General features: G+C 35.0%; 1 protein-coding gene across 7 annotated transcripts in view; it reads left to right on the top strand.

Annotated features, from left to right (window-relative positions):
* The window catches only part of ERBIN (erbb2 interacting protein), a 111,446-nt gene that overhangs the window by 73,926 nt on the left and 13,453 nt on the right, over positions 1–24,067 (top strand). For 3 of the 7 annotated variants that reach the window (XM_051788344.1, XM_051788341.1, XM_051788343.1), the window contains 15 exons: positions 136–192; positions 4,256–4,319; positions 6,036–6,110; positions 7,352–7,496; positions 7,985–8,057; positions 9,062–9,191; positions 9,535–9,650; positions 10,669–10,738; positions 11,733–11,832; positions 13,056–13,177; positions 13,775–13,945; positions 14,726–14,908; positions 16,919–17,036; positions 18,750–18,933; positions 19,747–21,268. In XM_051788344.1, coding sequence (XP_051644304.1) covers positions 136–192; positions 4,256–4,319; positions 6,036–6,110; positions 7,352–7,496; positions 7,985–8,057; positions 9,062–9,191; positions 9,535–9,650; positions 10,669–10,738; positions 11,733–11,832; positions 13,056–13,177; positions 13,775–13,945; positions 14,726–14,908; positions 16,919–17,036; positions 18,750–18,933; positions 19,747–21,268 — 3,130 coding nt within the window. The remainder of the gene's footprint in view (positions 1–135; positions 193–4,255; positions 4,320–6,035; positions 6,111–7,351; positions 7,497–7,984; positions 8,058–9,061; positions 9,192–9,534; positions 9,651–10,668; positions 10,739–11,732; positions 11,833–13,055; positions 13,178–13,774; positions 13,946–14,725; positions 14,909–16,918; positions 17,037–18,749; positions 18,934–19,746; positions 21,269–24,067) is intronic. The other 4 variants (XM_051788345.1, XM_051788342.1, XM_051788346.1 and 1 more) reach the window with 3 other exon arrangements.

Here is a 24,067-nt window from a genome sequence, read left to right as displayed (position 1 = left end):
GTATGTGTAATGTTAGAGAAAAAAAATCTCAAGCTTGTAGATTTTTTTAAATTCAGTAGTATGATTAAGTTCAGAGATTGTTTTTGTCATAAAATACAGATTATCATGATAATTCGTTATGTCTTTCTCTTACAGATTAACTAAACTTCAGATACTGGAACTTAGAGAAAACCAGTTAAAAATATTGCCAAAGTAAGTATAGTATAGTTTTAGAAATTCTTACAGCATTTGCTTTAACAGTAAATCCAATTGTACCTCTCTCATAAAATCTGGTATCTTTCTAATCCATACCTTGTGGTTCTCACTTTTTTCATCAAACAAGCCCAGGCTGATGGTGATGCAGTTCCTGCTGTTTCTGTGAACAAGAGCAATGCTCTGAATTTTCCAGCTGTGACTCTGGAGCTCTGTGCAGTTTAACAAAGATATAAAAGGTCAATGAAAAGAGAAACAGATCCCAAAGATAGGATGTGAATAACCAGCTGTAGAATCATGAATTTGTTGCGGTGTACTGGAAGAAGGGTCTTCCTCTGGCAACAGAAATTGCTAGAGAGGTATTGGTTTTGGTGGATGTAATAAGTTTTGGTGGAGGAGGATTTAACAATTGAATATTCACTCTCTCCAGCTTATATGCTAGGAGAGACTTGCATACAGTAGGCTGAATTGTGAATTTCCAGCCCTTCAAGTACAACAGCCAGTTTTCCTATGCTAATTATATGCATAAGCATCACTAAGGAATATGCCTAGATACTATACGGCAGAGTCTGCGATATAAAGATGCCAGAACTTGTATCTGAAATGACATGTACAGCATCAGAAAGCACGAATTTACATCTTCGAAGACTGAAGCATTCTGCTCATTCATGCTCTCAATCCTCTTTGGCTCTTCATACTATCACTAATTTTCAGTTGAAAAAAACTAGAGGGCGTGTAGTTTGAGGGCGTGTAGTTTAAGGCCGTAGCTCTGTAAATGAAGTTACTCCCAACTGAGAAACAGTAGCTATAATTAAAGCTTACAGCTAATACAGATTTTGTTTATAAGATCACTGTGACCTTAACTGCCATAATTAACACTAACAGCATGAATTACACGCAGAATTTTAAAAGTGTAGTTTACTCTTGTAGTGATAAGAGATTTTTAAACAAATTCTGTAATGTAGTTAAGCCAAACACACTTTCTGTTGAAGCTGCTGGGAATTTTTTTTGTTGACTTCAGTGTTTTCAAAGTTTCATCCTTGCTGGAAAACTAATCAGCAGCTATCATGTAGATGTCCTCTGCTTCACCTCCATAATGATCAACAGTACATGCTGAGCTGCCACCTTTATTATTCTGTTCTGGTACTCTAGTGGAACATGTTATACAGCTTTATACAGTGTATATATATATATATAAAATCCAAAGGAGTTTTTTTTTGTCTAGTAAGATGGAACAATACATGCTAATATTTTTGCTATAGAATACCACTGTCTTTTCATGTTTTCCTATAACTTTCAGCTTTTTAATATTTTCGTTCTTGCAGCAAATTCTTTCCTATTTGTAATGAGAAATGTATTGGGATAAATTTCTACAAAATCAAACTAGTCATCTTGCTGAGTAAAACACGCACATAATTTTTGGCACTAAAACATGAAGCACTTGAAAGAATGTTAATCAAAATGGGTAATTAATGCCAACACATTAAATCAACCTTGCTTTATGCCAAATGCATCATTTTGCTTGGAGCTTATCTACAGCAGAGACTACAAAACTGGTAGCATTAAAATGCTAATGAGATAGATGAAAATATTTCTACTGAAAAGAGAGTAAAACCGTTACTATTTTAGAGGCATTTCTCTGGCAGGTAAATTGGGAAAATGGTCCAGTGGAAATATAGTAAGTTTATCTTTTTTTTTTTTTAAGCTTCTGTGGCCTAATTGTCAATAAAAAGAGTAAGCTTTTTAGAAAGAAGGAAGTTATTTGGGAGTGTAATTACAGGGATTCAGAGCCCAATCTTGCTATCGCACACACCTCTTGAATTGTATGCCCCTTGAAGTAAGCTATAGTGTTAACCTCAGTGAAGCTGTCTGTATGGGTCATCAAAATTTGAGACATAATTTAGACTACTAGATCCATTAATGTTGGGTTGTTTTTACAGCAAGTTTAATAATATGAATTATGAAAGAGACTTCCAGTTCATGGGAGGGCTTACATAGCACTGTGTCAAAGAAAGAAATGGGTATAACTCAGTGATGTAGTAAACATTTGTTTCCACTTCCTTTGACGTGGAATTTTCCTGGTGCCTTAACATTATTTGAAGCCTTGTTTGCCTTTTGTCTGAAGGCATAGTTGGTATGTAAACAATACAGAAAATCAAGGAGATACCAGTCAAAGAATAGCTGAAAGTGCTGTGGATTCTGCAGGCAGTGGGGAAAGGGAGGAATATTACTGAGACCTTCATCCTGCAAACACATTTGTGTATGTTTTATAGTTGAGTGGATGTGTTTGCCAGATTACAGATGTTTTGGCAAGGAAAAAAAGGGGCCCCAAATCAATAATTTGTTATTCTGTCAGTATTACATAACATTGGTTTGCATGGCGTGGGCTATAAAGTTTTGAAAGCTGCAGAATGCTGTGTTAAATACTTTAAAGGAGTCTTCAGCAGTGCTTCTGTAAGACTCAAATTTGTTAGGAACATACAGCACTAAAGTTGATATTGGCATGGTCTCATAAAGCTTTGAGAGATTCAGCTTATGCAGTATTTCAGAGGGACTTGTATAATTTTTGTTAGAATTGGGAAAAAAATGTTAGCAGTTGACTAACAGCATTCATCCTGTTCATTAGCTTCAGGAAATGGGAAAACTGTTTCCCAGATTCTTCTAGAAGGAGCCTTTTCATGTTTTCATTCTTTCCTTCTCTGAGACAGTAGGAATGTGAGTTGAAGACTTTCCTTTGAAGCCTGTGTATTCTATACAAAAAATTTACAAATAATGGCTTCTACTTTTCCCTTGGTCATGTGTTAACCTACTTATGCTAAATTCCTAGTTTTTCCCCAGTGTAATTATTATAATGTAATGAAAATCAAATTTATAGGCTAATATTGAGTCTCCTTCTTGGAGATTATTTCATAAGTAGTATCAATAATCACATTAACTTAGCTTTGATAAATAAGGCATTTTTCTATATAATATTTTTGAACTGTGTACTCAGAGCAGCTGTAGAGCTTACTGTATTTGAAGAACAGAAGCTTTGCATAGCTGCATAGAGCATCTCGTGCTCATGCAGTTGTTTCTTGTAGGTACTAGTGTTGATAGATATATTCTGATAATATAAAAGACTGTACCACTTAGAAGCTCTTTAATTTTATTTTTGCAGGATTCTATGGTATTTACCCAGTTGTAGTGTGTATGTAAAAGTTTTAGATATTACTTATTGTTCTATGGAAATCTGTTATTAAATAAATATGGAACATAATGTCATATGAGGGATTAATAGCCCCTTTGAAAATACTTCTAGGTAGAACTGCTGTTGACTGTGAAGTATGCAGTGTAGTCCACCATGTGCAGTGATCGATAATCTCTGGGGGGTCTCCAAAATAAGCTTAAATGGAGGAAAAACGTTTCATAACACAGCTTAAAATAATGGATTTTACTTTTATTTCAGTCATTGATTTAATCTCTGCTGTCAGTTAGCTTGAAGAGTATTGATGTGTCACAAAATCCAATTTAGTAATTTGATTTAATGTATGACAAGAGAAATAATTAGAGTTCCAGACCATATCACATGGAAGCAACTCTGTCAGCAGCTGGGAGAGGGAGAAGGGTGTTGTTGGTTACTGTGATTCAATAGTGGCCTTTTATGTTTTAACTAATCATTAGGCAGTAGTCTTTCTTTGAGAGGAAAACATATAGTTAACCAGCCTTTGGCTGCTGAAAGGACCTATTGAGACTGAAGGTGAAAAGCTGAACCACTCAAAAGAGATGCTTCACTGTGTTACTCTTTGTCATAAAAATTACTCTACTGGTCCTTAGTTGTTGTAAACTGATCTGTGGGTGAGTTGCAGTGCACTCTTTGTGTGACAATCAGCAGTTTCCACAATCATTAGTATGTGTCTGGTTGAATAGTGTGTGAAAAATTTACCTTACTCACGTATCATTCCAGTTAAAAAAAACATCACTATGCAATACTGATTAAAATAATACATTTTTGTGAATAGTGGAAGACTTGATGTAACTGATATTTTCTTAGATGTAATTCTTTTTTAATTCCCTTCCTCTGCAGAACCATGTCCAGACTGACTCAGTTGGAGAGACTGGACTTAGGAAGTAATGAATTCACAGAAGTGGTGAGTTTTTTGTTAGTAACAGAGCTTTGCATCTTTTATAAACCTCTTTGTCCTTTGATCTGTTTTTAATAAATATGAAAATGTAAACATCAACTTAAGAATTCTGCTACTGAGCAAGTATTATGTATACCTTATGCTACTTTATGTAGCCTGTTATAAGTATGAATACATATTTCTATTTTAAAATAAGAGTCTGTCATATAGTGTGGTTACTGTACTGATAAATAATTAATAGTAATATGTGAGTTATAAACAGAATTGTTTGCCTTATAATGAGTTCTAGACACTTACTGGTTATCATGTATTTAATGTTACAAGTTCTGTGCATAACCCATTTTTATTATTGTGCACAGACTATTTAGACCCAAGAGACACTGTATTAATTTTAAGTTTGAATATTGTTCAAAGCAGGATTTACAGTTGAGGTGCTTAGATTTTTCTTTCAGCATGCAATGACTTTTTTCCTATTCTTGATCTCACAGACAGGTATATCTTGTATTTAGAGTTACTTAATATCTGCTTCTGCTTCCCTGGGTAAAGAAATCGAAATAGAAGTATTGTGAAATGTGCTGATCTGTAATTCAATAAAGTCAAGCCTTTGTGGACCAGTAGTAGAACATGCAAAGCTGAACACTTGCCTAGTGGTGTGGTCTGGCAGATAGGGCACTGTATTTAAGGAGTTGTTCATTAGTATTGTTATACTTCTAGCCATTACCATTACTGCCATATTCTCATCACAGGGTGTTCAGGCCCACATTAAGCCATAACAGCCAGGAACTAAGCATAAGCTGTAAAGTTACCTGTTTGGCTACATTTTTGGCTGTTTCCTTTGTCTCCGCCAACCTTTTAGCTACAAGAACCAACTATTGGTAACTTACTTCACTAAGATCTTACAGTAAAAGCACAAAAAGGTTGTTGGTTACTGTGATTCAGTAGTGGCCTTTTCTGTTTTAACTAATCATTAGGGTTGTTTTGGATAAACATCTCTCTGAATGGTAGTGAGGCCTTTAGTGAGGCATTTCTCTTGGAAAATGAGTTATTAGGAGTCAGGATTGCAATTTATGCAGGAATCCTGTATACTTACCATATAAAAAAACGTAGTTAGCATTTAGCTGAACCTGGTGTAGTTCCTATGGTGCAGTTGTAGTGGAAACACAATCCTGCACTTCACTTTGTGAATGGAGTGTTTTGCTTGCATCATGGAGATGTACCCTTTTTTGATAGAAAAATCAAAATTGTTTCCATTTTTCCCACATGAAAAAGTCACTGGGATTTTTGAAAAACAGGTTTTCTGAGTTAGTGGAACTTAAAGGTTTTTAGACCTCCTCCATGAAGGAAGAAATGATACACATAATATGTACTTATTGTTGTCTCTATTGAAAAATAATACTTTCTGACAAGAAGAGAAAAATAGAGGAAAAAAAGAGAAAAAAAAAGAGAAAAAAGAAAAAAAGGACAAAAATCCCACAACATAAACCCTTTCTGTAAAGATTATTTAGTGCTATGATAAAGTTCTTAAGAGGTTTTTTGTATATCTGATATGTATTTGCATTTCAAAAGTGAATTATCTGGGTTTGCTTTGACCCATTGAAAAAAATGTGTATAACAGCAATAGTAAGACATTATTAAACTTTCAAGAGATGAATTATTGGAGTTGTTTTTGCTGTTCACAATTTTTTTTTGTAAGTTTTTTTTAAAAATTACTTTTCTTTACAGCCTGAAGTACTTGAACAACTGAGTGGTTTAAAGGAATTTTGGATGGATGGTAATAGACTAACACTTATTCCAGGGGTAAGTCCTTTTACTATGTTAAATATTTACTATTTCAAATTACAGTGGTATTTGCTTTGTCATTGATCATGTATGTTGAAGTTGCTATGCGGTTTTAATGTTACTTAAAGCGAAAAGGCAAAATGACACATAAATGCTTAACTAGTCCACTTAGAAATTATAATTGATTATGAGGGCTGGGTTCGTGGCTTTGTTTTTTAAATTCATTGAAAGTTACATACTTCTCATCTAAAATTATGTTCCAATTAAGGAAAAGGGTAAAAATCTTAGATCAAATTTAGGGTTGACTGGTCCTTCTAAAAAGGGATTATTTGGTGTTAGCAATCAGGAATTTACATGATAAATATGTTGAGTGAATTTTTAATGGTCACGAGTTTAAAGCAAGCAGTGCCAATTTTGGTGCCATGTAAACAAGGGAGCATTGCCAGTTCCTGAGAAAATGTTCTGTTGACTTTGTCTGGGTTTGGAATGTCTCTCAGGATTACATGTGGTTCAGGCTGACCTATTATTACAGTACTTGAGAACCTTTGCTTATGTGTAGTCAACTGGGAAATGAGTATTTGAAAAAGGCTTGTTTTCAGCCTTAAAATCACCAGCAGTCTTGAGATGTGCAGCCTTGTTGCCTGATCAGTAGTCTTCTCTATTGTTTTTCCTTACTTCAGCTAACTCATTCTTGAAAAGTCGAGTGCTTTGATTGTAGAATATAAAGTGAACATGTGTATTTTATGGTAAAATAAAACTGTATTTCTGAAAGTGATTTCATCTTCTCCATGAATATTTTAGTAGAGTAGTATACCCGGATCTTCAAGCTTATGCTTGGTTCATATGGAATCTCAAACAAGCTGATATTTTGGCTTTCTTTCAGTTTAGTACAATTAGGGATTCATCATTTTTGGTTTTGAGGTTAAGTAGGATGTGGTTTTACACAAAAGACAAATAAACACTAAGAGTCTTTACTGGAGCATAATGATGTCTTTACATTAACTGTCTCTGAAATCTGTTCTAAAGCTTCAGTTACTTGGTTCATGTTATGGACATGCAGTGTTACTGTGATGTGTGTGTAAAAACAGTTGTGTTTATCTGCACAAACTACTTCATTATAAATCTTGGCTATTTTGCATAAAAATGTATTTCAGCACTATAAGTTTTTTCCTCAGGCAGTAGAGACAGTTTGTCAGAACTGCTAGATTTTTTGTTTTGAATGTGCACTTTGTAGAATGCATTATTTTCTCTTGTTTTAGTTCATAGGCACTTTGAAACAATTGACCTACTTGGATGTTTCTAAAAACAACATCGAAGTAGTTGAAGAAGGTATTTCAGGTTGTGAAAGCCTGCAAGATCTGCTGTTATCCAGTAATTCACTTCAGCAACTGCCAGAATCTATTGGTTTGTATTTTCAGTTAATTCATGTTCTTAAAAGCCTATAGTTCAGAACAGAACACTTGAGACTAGAAAAATGATGGTTTAGAACTGTTTCAAATGATGAAAAGTGCCAGTTTTTGATCAAGCTGTACTGTGTGGCTGAATAATAGCTTATAATTGTTTTGGAGCATTCTTGACTTTATACAGTAGTTTGTAAATGGATGAGAAACTGCTGTCTGTATCAGAAGAAAACCAGTATTTTTTCCTCCTTGCCAGCCCTCACCCCTCCTTCCCCACACACTCCCATGGCCAACACATTGTAAAGTGGCAAACTAGTTGTGTAAGCTCATCTACTTGTTTCCTTGGGAATACAACAGTGTAGGCATGCCAGGGAATAGAGAAGATGTGGTTGCTTGACCATAGTGTGTTTTTTTTCCTCATTAAGTAATAATTAAAACTCAACTTAATGAACTCAAATGTCCTTTTTGATTTACTTGTTCCTATTATAACAGGTTCCCTGAAGAAGGTGACAACACTTAAAATTGATGAAAACCAGTTGATGTATTTACCAGACTCCATAGGAGGGTAGGTATTTCACCAAAATAAAAATTTGAATTGCCTTTCTGAACACTTTTCTGTAACAGTGGCTCCTGTTTTTCTATAACTACTTGATTTAATTTCTTCTACCTATTATGTCTTAATAAAATTGAAGGCAAGTGCTTTCATGTCTTAGTTCTACTTTGTAGCATGTATGTTCTATTATTTAATACCAAAAGACATATGCTCGTCATGTAATGCAGCCACCAATCTATAAAAGAAAAATTGAATGTGAAAGAGTACAAGAGGCAGTTGGCTGCCTGAAACTGTTTTTTGACAGTAACATGGTTGTGGTAGATATTGCAAATGATTGAACTACTGTCAAAAATCTTGTAAAAAGTAAATCTGAACACACAGGAGAATTTTCACCTGTTAGTCAGCAGGGTTTTTTTTAATATATATTTTGGTGTTCAGAAATTAAATTAAAAACTTGCAAATAATGATAGAAATAATTGGTTCAGAATTAAGTGCTGCACAAATGTACAGTTTGTTCCAATTTCTTTTCATCTATTATAATTAATGTAGGTTTTGTTGCCAGAGTTTACAAAATATTGCATCACTGCCAGATTATTAAGTTCACTGTCTCTAACTCTTGAAATTCTTTGCTTGTTCAGAAACTGCACTCAACTCCAATTTGACTATGGTCTGTCCCATTCTGAATGTTTCAGTGCCTTAACCAGCATGTTGTCATGTAGAACACAAACATTTGATGTTGTTGACCTCCCTGTTTTCATTGAATGGTCTCTTTTGAGGACAGTGTAAAGGAGATTTTAAAAAAAAACACAATCAATCAACAAACAAAAAAACCTGCCCCAAAATACATTTTAGGCAATCAGTAAAGAATTTTTCTTGGATTTTAACTCCCTCGGGTTTATTTTAACTATGTTTGAGATTGATAATTAATAGTGATGTTCACTTCCTGTAAATTTTAAGTATTCAATTAATATTGGTTTAATTAATCTGTATAGAGGAGTAATTTTTTTTTTTTTTAGGTTAATATCAGTAGAAGAACTGGACTGTAGTTTCAATGAGATTGAAACATTGCCTTCATCTGTTGGGCAACTCTCTAATATAAGAACTTTTGCTGCAGATCATAACTTTTTAACACAGCTGCCACCAGAGGTATGTATGTAATTACAAAACTGTAAAATGACTATTTTAATGTATTTTACACTATATAGTCTGTACAACTTGTGAAAAACAAGTTAAAATAGGTATTGAGTGGTTTTTCTTTGTGCATGTTATTACAAGAGGATGTATACAAATGTACAAGTTTTCAAGTAATGAAATTCTGATTCTGTTTTTCAAACAAGTAGAAATTCATTGCTTGAGTATTGAAATGAAAAGGTAAAGAATAAATTAATTATACTTCACAGGCCAAATAGCCTTAAAACTAATTGTTTTAAAACAATAAAATTATTTGTATTATGAAGAGGAATTAATTCTTTGTTATTTTTTTTTTCAGATTGGTAACTGGAAGCATGTAACGGTGTTGTTTCTGCATTCTAATAAGCTTGAATTTCTCCCTGAAGAAATGGGTGATATGCAGAAATTAAAAGTCATCAATTTGAGTGATAATAGGTTTGTGAATGCTTTTATTCAAGTAGAATTTGTATAAAATGCAATGTAGAGGGATTGTTACAAATACATTATGCTGTCTTTCCTTAACTCACACACACCTTAGATATTTAATGTATTATTGTTGTATTCTGGATCTTGCAGTTCCATGGTATTAAGCTGTCTTTATTTAATGACTTGGCACACACACTTAAGTGCAGGTTCAACACATTCCTGATTGTTAGCATATGTTTTTCTGGGGAATTAGTTTGGTTATTTTCATAAAGCTTTTGATTCTTAAAATTCACTAGCTTTCTCTATTGCAAATGGAGCACCCAACAGTATCACAGTATAGCGTCAGACACTTTGCTGTTCTGGGGAAGAGGGAAAAGAGTTGTGTTTTATTAGAGCTGATCATTAAAAATGGACAAAATGTTTAGCGCCAGGGAATTGCTAGATTATAGAATTGAAATATACTGGAAGAGTGAAATCTCATGGAGCTCTCGCACCTGTTCTGTCAATCCAGCTTCTTTGTACTCCATATGGAGCTTGATTATCCATTAATGCCAGAGCTTCCATTATCCAGGGCAGCCCCTTCCCAACACATGTGCCTTGGAGAAAAACTTATTTCCATGTGTAGTACTTTTTTCCTTCATTGGCATGCATGAATATTGGCAGATAAAATGCTGAGGATTCAGATTTATTAATTCACATTAAATGTCTTCAAAATTGTATTCAAGACACTCAGCTGAGTTAAATTCAAGTTACAATGTCACTTCTCTTTTTTAAAGCTAAAAAAAAGCTGCTTTTTTTGCTAAACTGGGTAGAAATAAGTTTTTCTCATTTGCTCGGGATTTTTTTAATTTCAGTTATAGCTTTGAATCTAAGCTACATGCTGTAGCCTTTCAACTCTCAATAGTTAATAATTTAACTTCATATGTAAATGTCCTTTTAAAACATTTTGCAAGCTGATGCAGGATTGTTTAGCAGTCTTAACAGTATGGCTAAATATACTTACATAAATTCTGGTTGTAATTTACAGACTGAAGAATTTACCATTTACCTTTACAAAACTGCAACAGCTCACTGCTATGTGGCTATCAGACAATCAGGTAAAATTTTTTTAAATTAAAAATAGATGATTGTTGACTTCATTGCTAATGGAATTGACAAGCACAGAGCCATCTGTTAAATAATGAGACCTAGTACTGTGTATGTGGATCAATACTATCCTGACATAAGTGTGTCCGTTCTCCTAAAGTAAACAACACTGAGCCTACCTGTCTCTGGAGACTCATACTTTTGGCAAAGCGCTGTGCTGTGAGGAAACACAATTTAGCAGTGTTTTTCTCAGTTCAGGCTTGTTTACACAGAGGAGTTAGTGATGATAAGCTTGTACTTGAACGTGTACATGCTGGTGCTTTCACAGCTATAATAGCAGGTAAATTCAGCATGCCTTTATTGAGCTAGGTTTCTTGCCACACCTTTGAACAGCATGACTGTCCAAGTTTCAGGCTACTGAGCAGTAACTCATGCACTTGTAGCTTGTAGTCTTCCTTTATGTTGAAGCCCTGTGTGCTGTGCTGATTTTCTGAATGGCGCCAAGGTGTACAGGGCTGTCAGAAATTTGCAAGCCTCAGATGTGCACTTTTACTAACATAGTAATTTCAGGAATCCTCTGCCCTTTTCTGTAAGGCATGGAGGATGTTCCATCTAGTATTAGTATGAAAAAACAAGTACAAAATTTTTGTTTTTATATGAATTCTCTGCAGGTTTAAATGGCCAAATATATCTGTGCACTCCAGATCAGCCTGCTTTGGGATATTAGTAAATCCCAACAGGAAACTAGGTTACTTTTTGAATATCCAGTGTTTACTTTTCACTAAAGCTGTTACTGAGTTTCAGTCCTCAGTCAAAGCCAGTCATCAGTCAAAGACAGACACCTTAATAGCTTCATTTGGTGAAAATTATTCAGAGGAGAAAAAGTTTAATACAAGGCAGAGCAGTCTTCAAAGTCATGGCACAGGCATGCTCTGTGATATGCAGATCATATTTACTTTTTTGTATATATTCTTGTAATATATCCTCCTTTCCTTTACTTTCTAGTCTAAACCACTTATCCCTCTTCAAAAAGAAGCTGACCCTGACACACAGAAAACAGTGCTTACTAATTACATGTTCCCTCAGCAACCAAGGACTGAGGATGGTAAGGATTTCAGAAATACCCTCTTAGTGCCTTCTAATGCATGCACAATAGAATGTGGGAATTATAAATTTGGAGATTCAGTGAAGATCAAGATTTTTCCTGAAGGCATTCACTCTGTTTGAACTTTTTTTCCCTCAGGTACCAATGTTTCTTTCTGTAGACAAGGGCTGCTTGTTTGGCTTAAGCTGACAGAATACTTGCCTCTGAGGTTGTAATTCCAAATGGAAGGTTTAAAGTTCACTAGACAGTTTTTCAAAATTTAAAAATTCAATTTTTGTAAAATTCTCTATCAGTTTGTTGTTTTTTTTTTTTTTTGGTCAGGAAGCTTTAGTGATAATGAAGTCTATTAGAATATTTTCAGATGTGTTAAAATTGCAACTTTGCCCTATAAATGAAGAATAGCTAATATTCCATTGCACTTACAGAGCTGTAAAATTAAGTATTTTTCTATTTCAGATATAAAATTATTAATATAAACAGTGTTAGTATTGCTATTGAAGGATATACATGTGCCGGGGTGGTAGTGGCAGATTTGTTAGACTTTTTGCATGCATTAGTGGAACATGGCTGATGTAACACAGAGACATGCTAGAGTAAGAGGCAGTAGGTACCTAAAAGATTTTTTTAATCTCTTGTAAAATTAAGCAAGAAATACTTGTTTGTAAAGCCTCTGGCAGTTGTATAATATAACTTCTGCAAAATCTTGCCTTTACCTTAAGTCTTAGATTCTTAGATTTTTTTTTTCAGGGTTAGTAATAATGCAGATTTTTGTCACTAAATCATTCTTACTCTTCGTTTTTAAATTTTCATCTAATGAAATCAAGTGAATGTTCTTACATGTGCTTAATGAGACCAATTCACTGAAGTTAGGCTATATAAATCTATACAAGTATAATTGACATTTTTAGGTATATACACACACATACATAATTTCATATTTGTATATAGAATAAAAATACTTCTCAGCAGAGTTCTGAAAGTGTGTTAAGACTAGTATTCAGCTGGGTATATGATTTTTTTTTCAGATAGGGATTTCACTACTGTAAAAGTACAGCCCAGTTCATAAAGCAGTGGTAGTGCAGTTAGACTTCAATTAATGGTGCTGCTGCTCTTTAAAGAATACATACAAAAGCACACCAATCCATCCAAGAGAAAGGACTATTTTTTTATTTTGCATAGTATATCCTATTCTTATAAGAGCTTCTTTGGTTTTTTTTTTTTAGTTATGTTCATGTCTGATAATGAAAGTTTCAATCCATCTCTGTGGGAGGAACAGCGTAAACAGCGTGCTCAGGTGGCATTTGAGTGTGATGAAGACAAAGATGAGAGAGAGGCACCACCCCGGGTTAGTATTAAATTTATTTTTGAGTACTTGTTGCTTCCCTCCCTCTTACTTCCACCCCTTAATCTCATCCTTTTCCTTACTTTATCTGTGGATTTCACTCTGCTGAATAAATCAAATATTTATTTATTAGTTAAGAGTACCTAGCAGGATGAAACATCGTAGTCTGGATTTTTTTTTGTTTGCTTTTAGTTTGAGTGTTTCTTGGACAGATCATTTTAAGCAGGGCACAAGGGAAGAGCTCTCAGCTGATCTCTGCCAATGTATGGCCGAACTGGGAGGCTACCTGATTGAGGTGCTGTGGAGAACGATAGCGGGGACACAGTGATTAATCCTGATTTTTTTTTTTAAGTGAATTACAGCTGTCATAATCCTTGCTTGCAATCAGTGGACACACTGGGGGGAGGAGTAGTGAAAGTAATTCATAATCTTCCTGGGTTTTATAAGCCGAAGTCTTCATCAATGCAGGTAGATTTGAATAGCGAAGTGGAGATCCTGGATTGTTTAGTGGTTCATCCTAGGCAATTATTTGTTTTAAAGTTTATGTTTTTGTTACAGCATTTAATTAAATGTAGAACATTATTGCCTTTTGTTACACAGGAGGGCAATCTGAAGAGATACCCAACTCCCTATCCTGATGAACTGAAGAATATGGTAAAAACAGTCCAGACAATTGTACACAGACTAAAGGATGAAGAATCTACAGAAGATATTGCCAAGGAGTCAAAACGAGAAGGCCAGACAGTTTCTGTAAAAGATGTGGGAGTAAAGGTTAGATACAATACTATTTTGTGGTTTTGCAAGAACTTCCAAAGATCTTATTGATTCTTTTTAATCCTCTTCTCCCTCCCCTCTAATGCTTTAGCAAGAAAAATTGTGAGATTACAGAACACAATTTACCTCTTCTCCATCCAAGGAAGTCTGTAATAAACATCTGGTGTGTAGTAGCAATTTTCCTCCTACACTAAGAACAAGGAAAGCGATTTGATTCTCAGGCAAATACAAACTATGGGTATGTTAAGGAGCTGACTTCTTCAGTTTCTGGAGGAATGGCATCTTTGTCATTCTCTGATCCTCTTTTATCTGATAGACTTCACAGTGAAATTTGGGATAATCTCTAAGGATCTTGCTGCTGCTCTCATGACTGAAGGTTTTATACGATAAGTTGGGAAGGCAATATGAGCAAGCTGGGAAAGGTGTCAGGAGTCTGTAACAGGCTGATGCAGTGTGATAGGTGATAGGACTACTGTTTGGTGCTGACATAGAATCATTGTAGATATTGGCCATTTGGTTTTTCTTTGTTTAACTGGAAATTTAATGGTACAAATGGACAAAAGTAAGAAGAGTCAAACTGATTGACAAAGGGTAGGGTAGTCTGTGGAGACTGCATTGGTAGTCTGTGGAGAATCCATATTCCATACTGTATAATTTCAGAGCTCAGATTTTTTTCATATTTTCCATATTTTCCCAAAATACATGTTGACTCTAAATATCGTATGTTATTGAAAACCTTTCAGGTTGTTTTTTCTGCTAATGTTCTTAATTCTGTAGACTTCAGAAATCGGTTCAATAAAGAACAAAGTAGATGAGAGAAAACAATATTCAGCAGGAAGCTCTGTGCAGAAGCCTAGTGAACCAGAAACTGAGCACAGCACTGCAAATTCACAGATAACTACACTTGTTAAAACCTTGCAGAATACGAAAATCATTGTCAACCATGAAGACATGCTTCAGGTATGGCATTGCAATGAGCATTATAGCATTCAAAAAAGTTCATAATGAAAGATACATGCATTTAAAGAAAAAGAAAGTAAACCGAATTAAGGGTTGATCTGAACTGTGAAAAGACTCATACTTTGATAGAATTCTTCAGTTATTGCTTGATTGTCAGTACTTCATTAAATAATCAGTTTTAATTGTCACTGAAAAGAGAAAATATCCAATTAGTGGGAGCAATAAAAGACCTTGTATATCCAAATGACAAGGCACATGCATTTCAAATGAAATGCGGAATGTGGGTTTAAAAATATTTATTCCTCTGTGTTTATTAGTGAGTTGACAAAAATATTACTTGGAATGTATTTACTTCTTATAGTGAGAGATTTTAAACTTAGGAACTCTGTACATCTCTCTCACAAACACAGTGTATTCATTTATTTAGAAAATTTGAGATTGATGACAAATTTTGGAACTTGTCATTTAATCAGTTCCCAGCCTGTAAAATACTTTTTCATAGCTTCACAAGCAGATTAGGTTTTTGCCTGTGTTGTGTAAGCAGCGGAACACACATGTATCATACTTTGCTGAAGAGACCTGGTGACAGGCAGTTGAGGCTGTTACTGGCTACTTCTGCACTAGCACATTCCTGCCTTTATTTACTTTCTGAAAGTACTGGCTTTGACATTTTTCTTTAATTTAAAAACATAATTTCAGAAGATCAGGGTGTTTGTCTAATGATAGTGACAGCAATTCTTTGTAGAAGACTGTATGCCACTAAGTAAATGAGGCCGGCATAGTGAATTCCTTACTTCCCTCTACTAACCTGGTGGTAACTCTGTTGCAGAATCCAGTTATCTAAACTTTGCATGGGTGTAAGTTTCCCATTTCAACATTGAATACACTTGTATGTCACATCCAAGAGGAAGGGCAATGTGGTAGATGCAGTGAAGGGTTGGTTATTCTGACTGCAGATAAAAGCAGATGGATTTTTAGTTTTTGTTTTTAATGAAGACTACCATAGCTTGTTTGCTACCTCGCAAGTCAGGTTTGTCCTGCAGTCCCAAGAACTGGCCAGGTAATTATGGGAAGGTGGTGCTCCAGTAGGTTCCATGCATTAAGTGTTATAAAACAGTAAGAAAAAGTGAATATTGGCAGACTGGAATTTGCAACATGGATTTTGTAGCATTTGTAGTAGGAAGCATGTTTACTAAAAAGAAATTTCCACTTTAGGGAAAGAAGGTTTGCTGGGGCTTTTCTTCAAAATGTTACTGGAAACAATTGTTTTTTGAAGATGGTCAAATACAGGGCTGGCAGTAGGGTACTGAACCAGTTGCATGGCTGCTTTTGTGGCAGCTTTGTCTGTTAATCTCTTTCATAAGTGTACTGAGCTCCATCTTATGTTTCAGAACTAGTGATTTCTAGCTTAAATCTATTCAGCATTGCTTTATTCCTCTGCTGTTGATCTTGGAGTTAAATAACTTCTTTTCCTTTTGGAGTTTACCCCCAGCAAGCTACCTTTGCTCTTTTTTTTGCAATACTAGGCAAGTCAAGCTCATTATCTTTTCTGACAGCATAGCTCTTCATCCCTAAAATTGTTTTGGTCACACTACTCTATAGATGTTTCAGTTTGAGATCTTCCTTCCAAGACCAATACCCAGCTAATCAGTCTGCATTGTTTGCTGGTTCAGTGATCACTTTGTGACTTGGATTTAACTGGAAGTTCTCTCTAATGGTGGAATGAAGGCTACATCTGCTTGCTTGAGTAGTTTTTGCAGCTAAAGTTACCTGTTTGATTGTCATCCCATGGAATTTAGCAGTGACAATGCAAGTCTCCATGTGCTACTTCTTAAAGATAATTCAGTTGACTTGCACTACAGATGCACTACAAAGCTATGTTATGCCTATGCTGTGTGGCTTGTTTATCTTTTTCCTCCTTATTGTTTGTTGAGTGATAGTCTAGATAGCATTTACTTCACCTTTAAGCTGCTCTTTAAAATACATAGCGTAAAGCTCTTTTTCCTTTAGCAGGAGTCAGAAGAACTCTCCTCTGATGAAGAGATGAAAATGGCAGAAATGCGACCACCACTGATAGAAACCTCCATAAACCAACCAAAAGTGGTAGCTCTTAGCAATACCAAGAAAGGTAAAATACCATAAAAAGCACTGGAAGTGTTGTGTGCTTCTGATAATTTCTTGACTCAAAGTGGCTAATTTTTTGAATGAAATTATGTAAAAGTAGGCTTAATTTGTATGTTTTAAAAGAAAGATGATTAATTCTCTATTTAAACAGTGAAGGCAGGAAAAAAATCTGCAGTCTTATGCTCGAGTGCACAATAGAGAAAGCTGTTTTGACATCCTAATTTTCTTGATTCTTGTTACCAGTTTAAAAGCAGAGGGGAAGAGGAAATGTATGTGTTTTGGGAGACTGTGAGCTTGAACACAATCTGGAAGTGCTTAAGAAAAGATTGCAGAAAGTGGTATTTATATTGGAAAAAGTCTATATTTCCTGCTCCTCCCAGATTTTGTGAATTGTTGCTGTTATAGGCACCTCCTATACTGCTGTTATAGGCAGCAGTATTTGTTTAAATTTCTTAGAGAAGATGTGCTCTCATCCTAAGGTTTATTCTTAAACTTCTCTTTTGGCAACTCTTTCTCCAGAGTTATTTTACTTTCATTTTTCTTTGTTCCTCTAATATGAAACTTCAGAATATTTTCTTTTGTTAACTAAGTTTTATATTCTCTGAAATTTAATTTTTGTCTGGGTAACCATTTCTTTAAGACTAAGAAATGACCCAGGATTCAGAGAAAACATGATTTAAAAATTGTATAGCAAATAGTATTTTACTTTGTATAATATCCTAGTCCAGTACTTTCCAGGGCAAAAGGCTTTTCTGCCCATTAGATGTAAAAAGGTGAGATCTAGTGAGGAAAACCACATGGAGATAGCAGGACTTTTCTGCAGAGGATCACACACAGAGGAAAAGGTTGATGTTTTTTGATGCTGTCTTTGGGGGTTTTGTCTGACTGAAGAAGCAGGTCAAAACTTCCTTCTTGTCTCTGAAGATAGACATTAGTTCTGCTAAATTCATGCATTTGGCACCTGTAACTGTGTCTTGAAGCAAAAATTTAAACTTATTTGTTTCTACACTCATGTCAGAATCACGGCTAGCTTGAATTCCCCCAGAGGAATTATTTTTATATGGATTTAATATGTAAGTATGCATACATTATGCAAGAATCAATGTGCACAGGGGTAAATTAGTCAGAAAGTGTTGTCCTAAGTGATCTGCAAAGCATGGGGATGCACTGGGATCCAAATCAGCAAAGAACATTTTCCATTCCTGGTTTTTTACATTTACAAAAGAAATTTAGAGCTTATCTAGTGATCTAGGAGTTCCACAGTACTTGATCTAATAAATAGCAATTTGACAATGATACAATGTTTAAAATCAGGAACTGTGTACACTTTCCAAATTCTTCAGTGTATTTCATTTTCTTAGGGGCTCATGTAATTCAGTACTTTGAAATCATTGTAAAAGCAGAAATATGATTTGATATATATTTTGAGGAAATATTCAATAATGTAGCACCATCTTATGCCAAGGAAACTGGGAATAAAGCAGCAACTTATATTTAGTTAACATGTAAGGGCTGTTTACATTGAGCCAAATACTTAAAAAATAGGAACTATTGCCAACAGTAGAGACTAACTTTGCAAAGGTGTTAGCTTACAATTTAGTTTCTGGTAGTAAGAATTACTGAACAAGAGGCAATTTCTAAATGCCATACATACACAGATGAAATGGCTATTAATAAAATGTATGTGTCTAACTAAATTGGCAAATTTTTATTTCAGATGATTCAAAAGATACTGATTCCTTATCAGATGAAGCTACCCACAATAGCAACCAGAATAACAGCAACTGTTCCTCTCCTTCTCGAATGTCAGATTCTGTTTCCTTAAATACCGAGAGTAGCCAAGATATTTCTCTCTGTTCTCCTGACAAAGAAACACATGCATGTTTTTTACCCAAGATCAGGTTTGTAAGACACTGTACACCACTAAGCAAATACAATAGAAAATTGTTACTCAGTATTTCATATCATGTGTCCATTTCTTTAGTTCATTAATTTATAATTCATGAAGGAATTTAAATTTTAATATTTTGAAATAAGGTTGATAATTTTAAGGTTAATAAGGGTCTCGTAAAAAAAATAATTCGGAGACTAACTTTGGTATACAATACATGGTTTCCATCTTTTTAATAATGGTTCCCATCTTTTTAATAATAGGGTGTAATAATTTTATCTATTTAATTTTTTATCCCTGTAAAACACTTCAATATACCATTTTAAAAGCTCAGTGGTTTTACCTGCTTGATTTTGTACATCAAGTTGATTGCTAATAGAGCTATTAAAGGCTTTTAGAAACTTACAAAGAATGTAATTACAGGTTGTCACTCTTCTAGAGGTTTTGGTCAGAAAGTGGCATTTTTTAAAAGATTGCCAGTTTTGTCCAGTATTGTCATGGAAATTAAAAGAAATCGATTAAAAAAAGTTACTTATTGTCACTTTGTACTTCTTGACACTTCTAAACTGTTTTTAATAACTGCTGTTGAATTTAAACGAACTTTTGAAATCAGATGACACAAACGTTGCTGAAATGAGTCCTCTTTAAAACATATTTCTGCAACGGTAAGATAGCAAATGGTAAATCTGGTTTTTTGTCCTGTTTTGTATGCACAGTGTGGCTGTGTTGCATGTTAATGATAGTTTTTTCTAAAAGAGTTCTTAGAGAAATATCTTGGTTCCTTTTGGAACTTCTTTCAAGAGCCTTCTTTTTTTTTTTCCAGACAAGAAGATGAAAATTTGAATATTTTGCAAAATGGAGGAGAACTGAGCAGCACAGTAAAAGAAAAACTAAATGTGCAAGAGAAGGTTACAAATTTGTCTGAATATGAATTAAGCATTGGAGAAAGATTAGGCCTGATAGGAAAAGATGTTGATCTAAGCACTCCTATGGAGGAGTCTCACAAATTAGACCAAATAAACATGAATATCAATAAACTGGTTAGTGAAGAGGCAGTTCCAGTTCCTGTAGAAAGGTTAGAAACACAGAAAATGGTTTCAGTAATGGGCTTTTTGAATAACAACACAAAAGAAGAAAGTGAGCACTTGGAAAATGGAAATCAGTATCCTACAAATAAAGTAAATGGACATCCTGAGGAAACAGTACAGTCTCCCAGTAAAGACAAACTAGTGAAAAGCACTACAGTTGATGGTGATGCCGCTGAGCTGCCTGTTTCAATAAGCACTGAAGATTTGTCTCCACAGAGAAGCGGTCCTGTGATGAAATCTCACAGCATCACCAGTATGGACAGTGGTAGTCTGAAAATCTATGATATTGTAAATGAGAATGGATCTCAACAGTCAAACTCTGTGGTAAAATCAGCATCTGATACTGCAGATGGAAAAAACATAGTCCGAAGTAAATCTGCTACTCTTCTGTATGATCAGCCTTTGCAGGTTTTTCCTGGGTCATCGTCATCATCTGATTTAGTATCTTCTACAAAAGCTGTGTTCAAGTTTGACTCAAATCACAATCCTGAAGGTGCTAACGTAGTGAGAGGATCAGTGACAGGTGGTGCACAGATGCTCTGCATTCCTCCCCAGTATAATATTCAATACAGCAGCAGTGCAGCAGCAAAAGATGCCCTGTGGCCCCAGAAACAAAACTCCCAAGTAGAACAAAGCAGCTTACCTCCTTCACGTCTGCTTAGGTCTGACAGTACAGAAACTCCCAGCTACATAAAGCATTCTGCCAACATGAATTTCTCCAATCATAACAATGTCCGAGCCAGCTCTGTGTACAACACTCACCAGAGGATGGCTGGGAGACATATGGATATGTGGGCTGTCCCACCTAATGACAGACTTCTCCCGGGAGCAACCAGACACACTCTCCAAAGGCAGAGCAGTGTATCTTCTACAGCTTCTATAAATGTTGGGGATAGTGGACCTTCCAGGCGGGCCCAGGTTCTTGAAGGGGACTATTTAACATACAGAGATTTGCATTCGATGGGAAGAGGTCCACCAGTAATGTCAGGGCAGCAGAGACCTCTTTCTGCCCGAACATACAGCATTGATGGCCCAAATGTAACCCGGCCACAGAGTGCTCGGCCCTCGGTGAATGAAATACCAGAAAGAACTATGTCAGTCAGTGACTTCAATTACTCACGGACTAGCCCTTCGAAGAGGTCAAACGCAAGGGTTAACTCCGAGCACTCACTGTTAGACCCTGCAGGAAAAAGTAAAGTTCCTCATGACTGGAGGGAACAGGTGCTGCGACATATTGAGGCTAAGAAGTTAGAAAAGGTAAAAATAATAATTTTTTCTCCTCTACTTCTCTGTTACCTGAGTGTGGAATAAGATAAATACTCTGTTTTGAACTTCTTTTAATTACTAGTGAAAATCTACTTTTGATCCTGCTCTGAAAAGGATAAAACATGCTTGTGATGAATATCTGAGAAACACTCAGATGGTAGACTGTAAATGAACTTTTCTCTCAAATTAAAAAAAGGTGCTGTTGTTTTTACATCATACTTGCCAGTTTAGCCAAATTACTATTGAGTACATTAAATATGTCACACTGACCTGCTGGACTGCAAGGCCAGCTCTTGAAAGCCAGGTAATTATTGTAGCATTGTGTTCACATTATACTAAATATTCCCTTATACTTCTTGATCTTTTTTTTCTGTCTTTTTCCCCTTATTTCTTCTCTTTAAGAAGAAGGAAAAATCAGTAAAATCTCTTTGGAAATATAGGTCTACAGCTTTAGTTGCTGAAGAATCCAATAGCCATAATTATCATGTATTTGCCTTCAAGCCAGTTATCTTTTGAAGCTGGGTATCTGACAGATTGTTGAATGAACATTTATTGCTGTGAGATGGGAACACTTAAAAATCTTCTTCGTTTCAGAAGATTACAGTAGGTTTTGATAGAACTAGAGATGAGGAAGAGGATACTTTATGTACTGTAAATGCTATCAAGAACTTGAGCTGATGTGTAGAGCTGAACAATTATATATCTTAAGAATTTGAGTAGAACCTGGAAGAGTGCAATCTGTGCTGTCTAGTTAGCCCAGTTGAAAAAATCATCACTAAAAAATGGATATGAATGTCATTTAGCCTGACCCTGTTTCTTTGGAAGAGAAGTAAGTCAAGCAGCCAAAATACCTTTTGATTATGCCAGCTACATGGATTTTGTTTTTTAGTTTCTTTTCTAAGAACATACTTTGCTTTATTATTATTATGCTAAATACTTGAATATCTGTGATAGCTAGAGAAATTTAATTGGAGATGGTGGGGAAAATTACTTTTAAATATAATTTTTCTTTAGAAATCCCAGTATTTGGAGGGATAAGTTTGCTTTTGTTGTTTTGGTTTGGATTTTTTTTTTTTTAAGTTGCATAACTTCTGGTGACAGAAAGGGATGGGTTTTCTTTTTAAAGAAGCCTGCACAACAGCTGTACTTGTTCTGGTCCAGATTGTCACCTACAACAGAAAATGTTTTCGGACTTTGACAGTACTGTGCTGTACCCCCCACAAGAGGGTCAAGTGTCACCATGTTCCAACTCTAATAAACATTCCCTCATTTTCAATTCTTCTGGATAGTTATATCAAATCTTACATGAAATGGCAAGAGAAGCAAAAATCCCAGCACTCTCTGAATACAGAGGGAAACAAAACTTCAGTGCACTGCTAATGCAGTTTGTTTATTACTTGTTCATCTGCATGCTAAGAACACTGTTTAATACAGAAGTGACACCTGTTTAGGTCTGTAGAAGAGTTATCACCTTTACAGATGATAACTGTAATACAGTTGATACAGTTATCACCTTTACAAAAGACATTGATCACCTTACTTGATTCCCTTTTTATCTGTCCATACTTTCTGTTATGCTTTATATGTAAACTTTATTTTTTCCTACTAGACTGATATGGAATAGCTGCTATTGAGATCTTAGCTGTGGATCTAATTTAACAGATGTTTTAAGTCTGTTTTGTATGTGTGTGTTTTTGTTCTGGCCTTGAAGTGTTTTAAAGTAGCTTTTACTTAACAATCTGAGACATATTTATGGGTTTAAAAGTGAATGCGTATATAATTGTCAACATTATATTCTCTAGGATATAACGGACTTAAAAAGAAGAATCTGAACTGTGAAAAATGTAGATATGATCCTATTTGGCAGCTGGCAAATATGATAATGTGAAAATTCTAGGAATTTACTGGATAGTTCTTTGCTCTTTTAAAATAATGGTTTCAGTATTTCTGTTTGTAATTAAAAATTAGCTGAGTGGTGAGGGTGCTTAATCTATAAAAAAGACTTCTGAAAGTTTTGAAGTCTGAAAAAAAAATCCGTAATTAACAGAACTCATTTAAGGAACAAGCTCAATTACAGAACTCATTTAAGGAACATTAATTGGAAACTACTCCAATAGAGCTTTCATGGGTTTAAAATGGCAGGTTTTTAGAAGTGTTAGATACAACACTGACAAAAACAGGTATATAAAATTACACATTTTGACAAATATTTAATACTTCTTGACCAGTATGGGTTATTAGTATTACTTTTGCTGTGACTCTTATTGAATTTAATCATGTTTATTATTTCTACTTTGTGCTTATTAGGAAGGGAGGGTGTAGTGGACTTTTGGGTGTTGACTTTTGTTGTGGGTTTGTTTTGTTTTCTTTAAATTTTATTTTCCTAAGATCCTCAAAGACATGTTGATTTTGTTTTTATAAAATTTAGTAACTGAAGAGAGAGGGAAGAATGAATGCACAGAAAGAATGAAAGAAACAGTGTCTGCTTGTTGGACAAACTAGAGAAGCTAGTTCTTTATCTGTTATCCCTTTTTACTGATATGGGTAGGAAAAAATACTTCCAAGAGTTTAATTTGCATGAGGAGAGATACAGAATAGTTTTAACTCTACCAAAAATGATTAAAAATGGGTTCCAACCAAGTAACCAGCATTTGTAATACCTTTAACAGGCTCACTGATCAGTGATCCCATTATGGGCCATTAGCTTAGGAGTTGGACTCGATCATTTTGCATCCCTTCCAACTCAGAATATTCTGTGAAACGCAGAGACTAACTAAAATTATCCATCTG

The sequence above is a fragment of the Manacus candei genome, unplaced genomic scaffold (genome assembly GCF_025592945.1).
Source record: "Manacus candei isolate 608988 ecotype Guabito, Panama unplaced genomic scaffold, ASM2559294v1 h1tg000024l, whole genome shotgun sequence".
Lineage (NCBI taxonomy): Eukaryota > Metazoa > Chordata > Aves > Passeriformes > Pipridae > Manacus > Manacus candei.
Note: the sequence above shows the minus strand (reverse complement) of the source record. Positions and strands in the feature narration are given on the sequence as shown.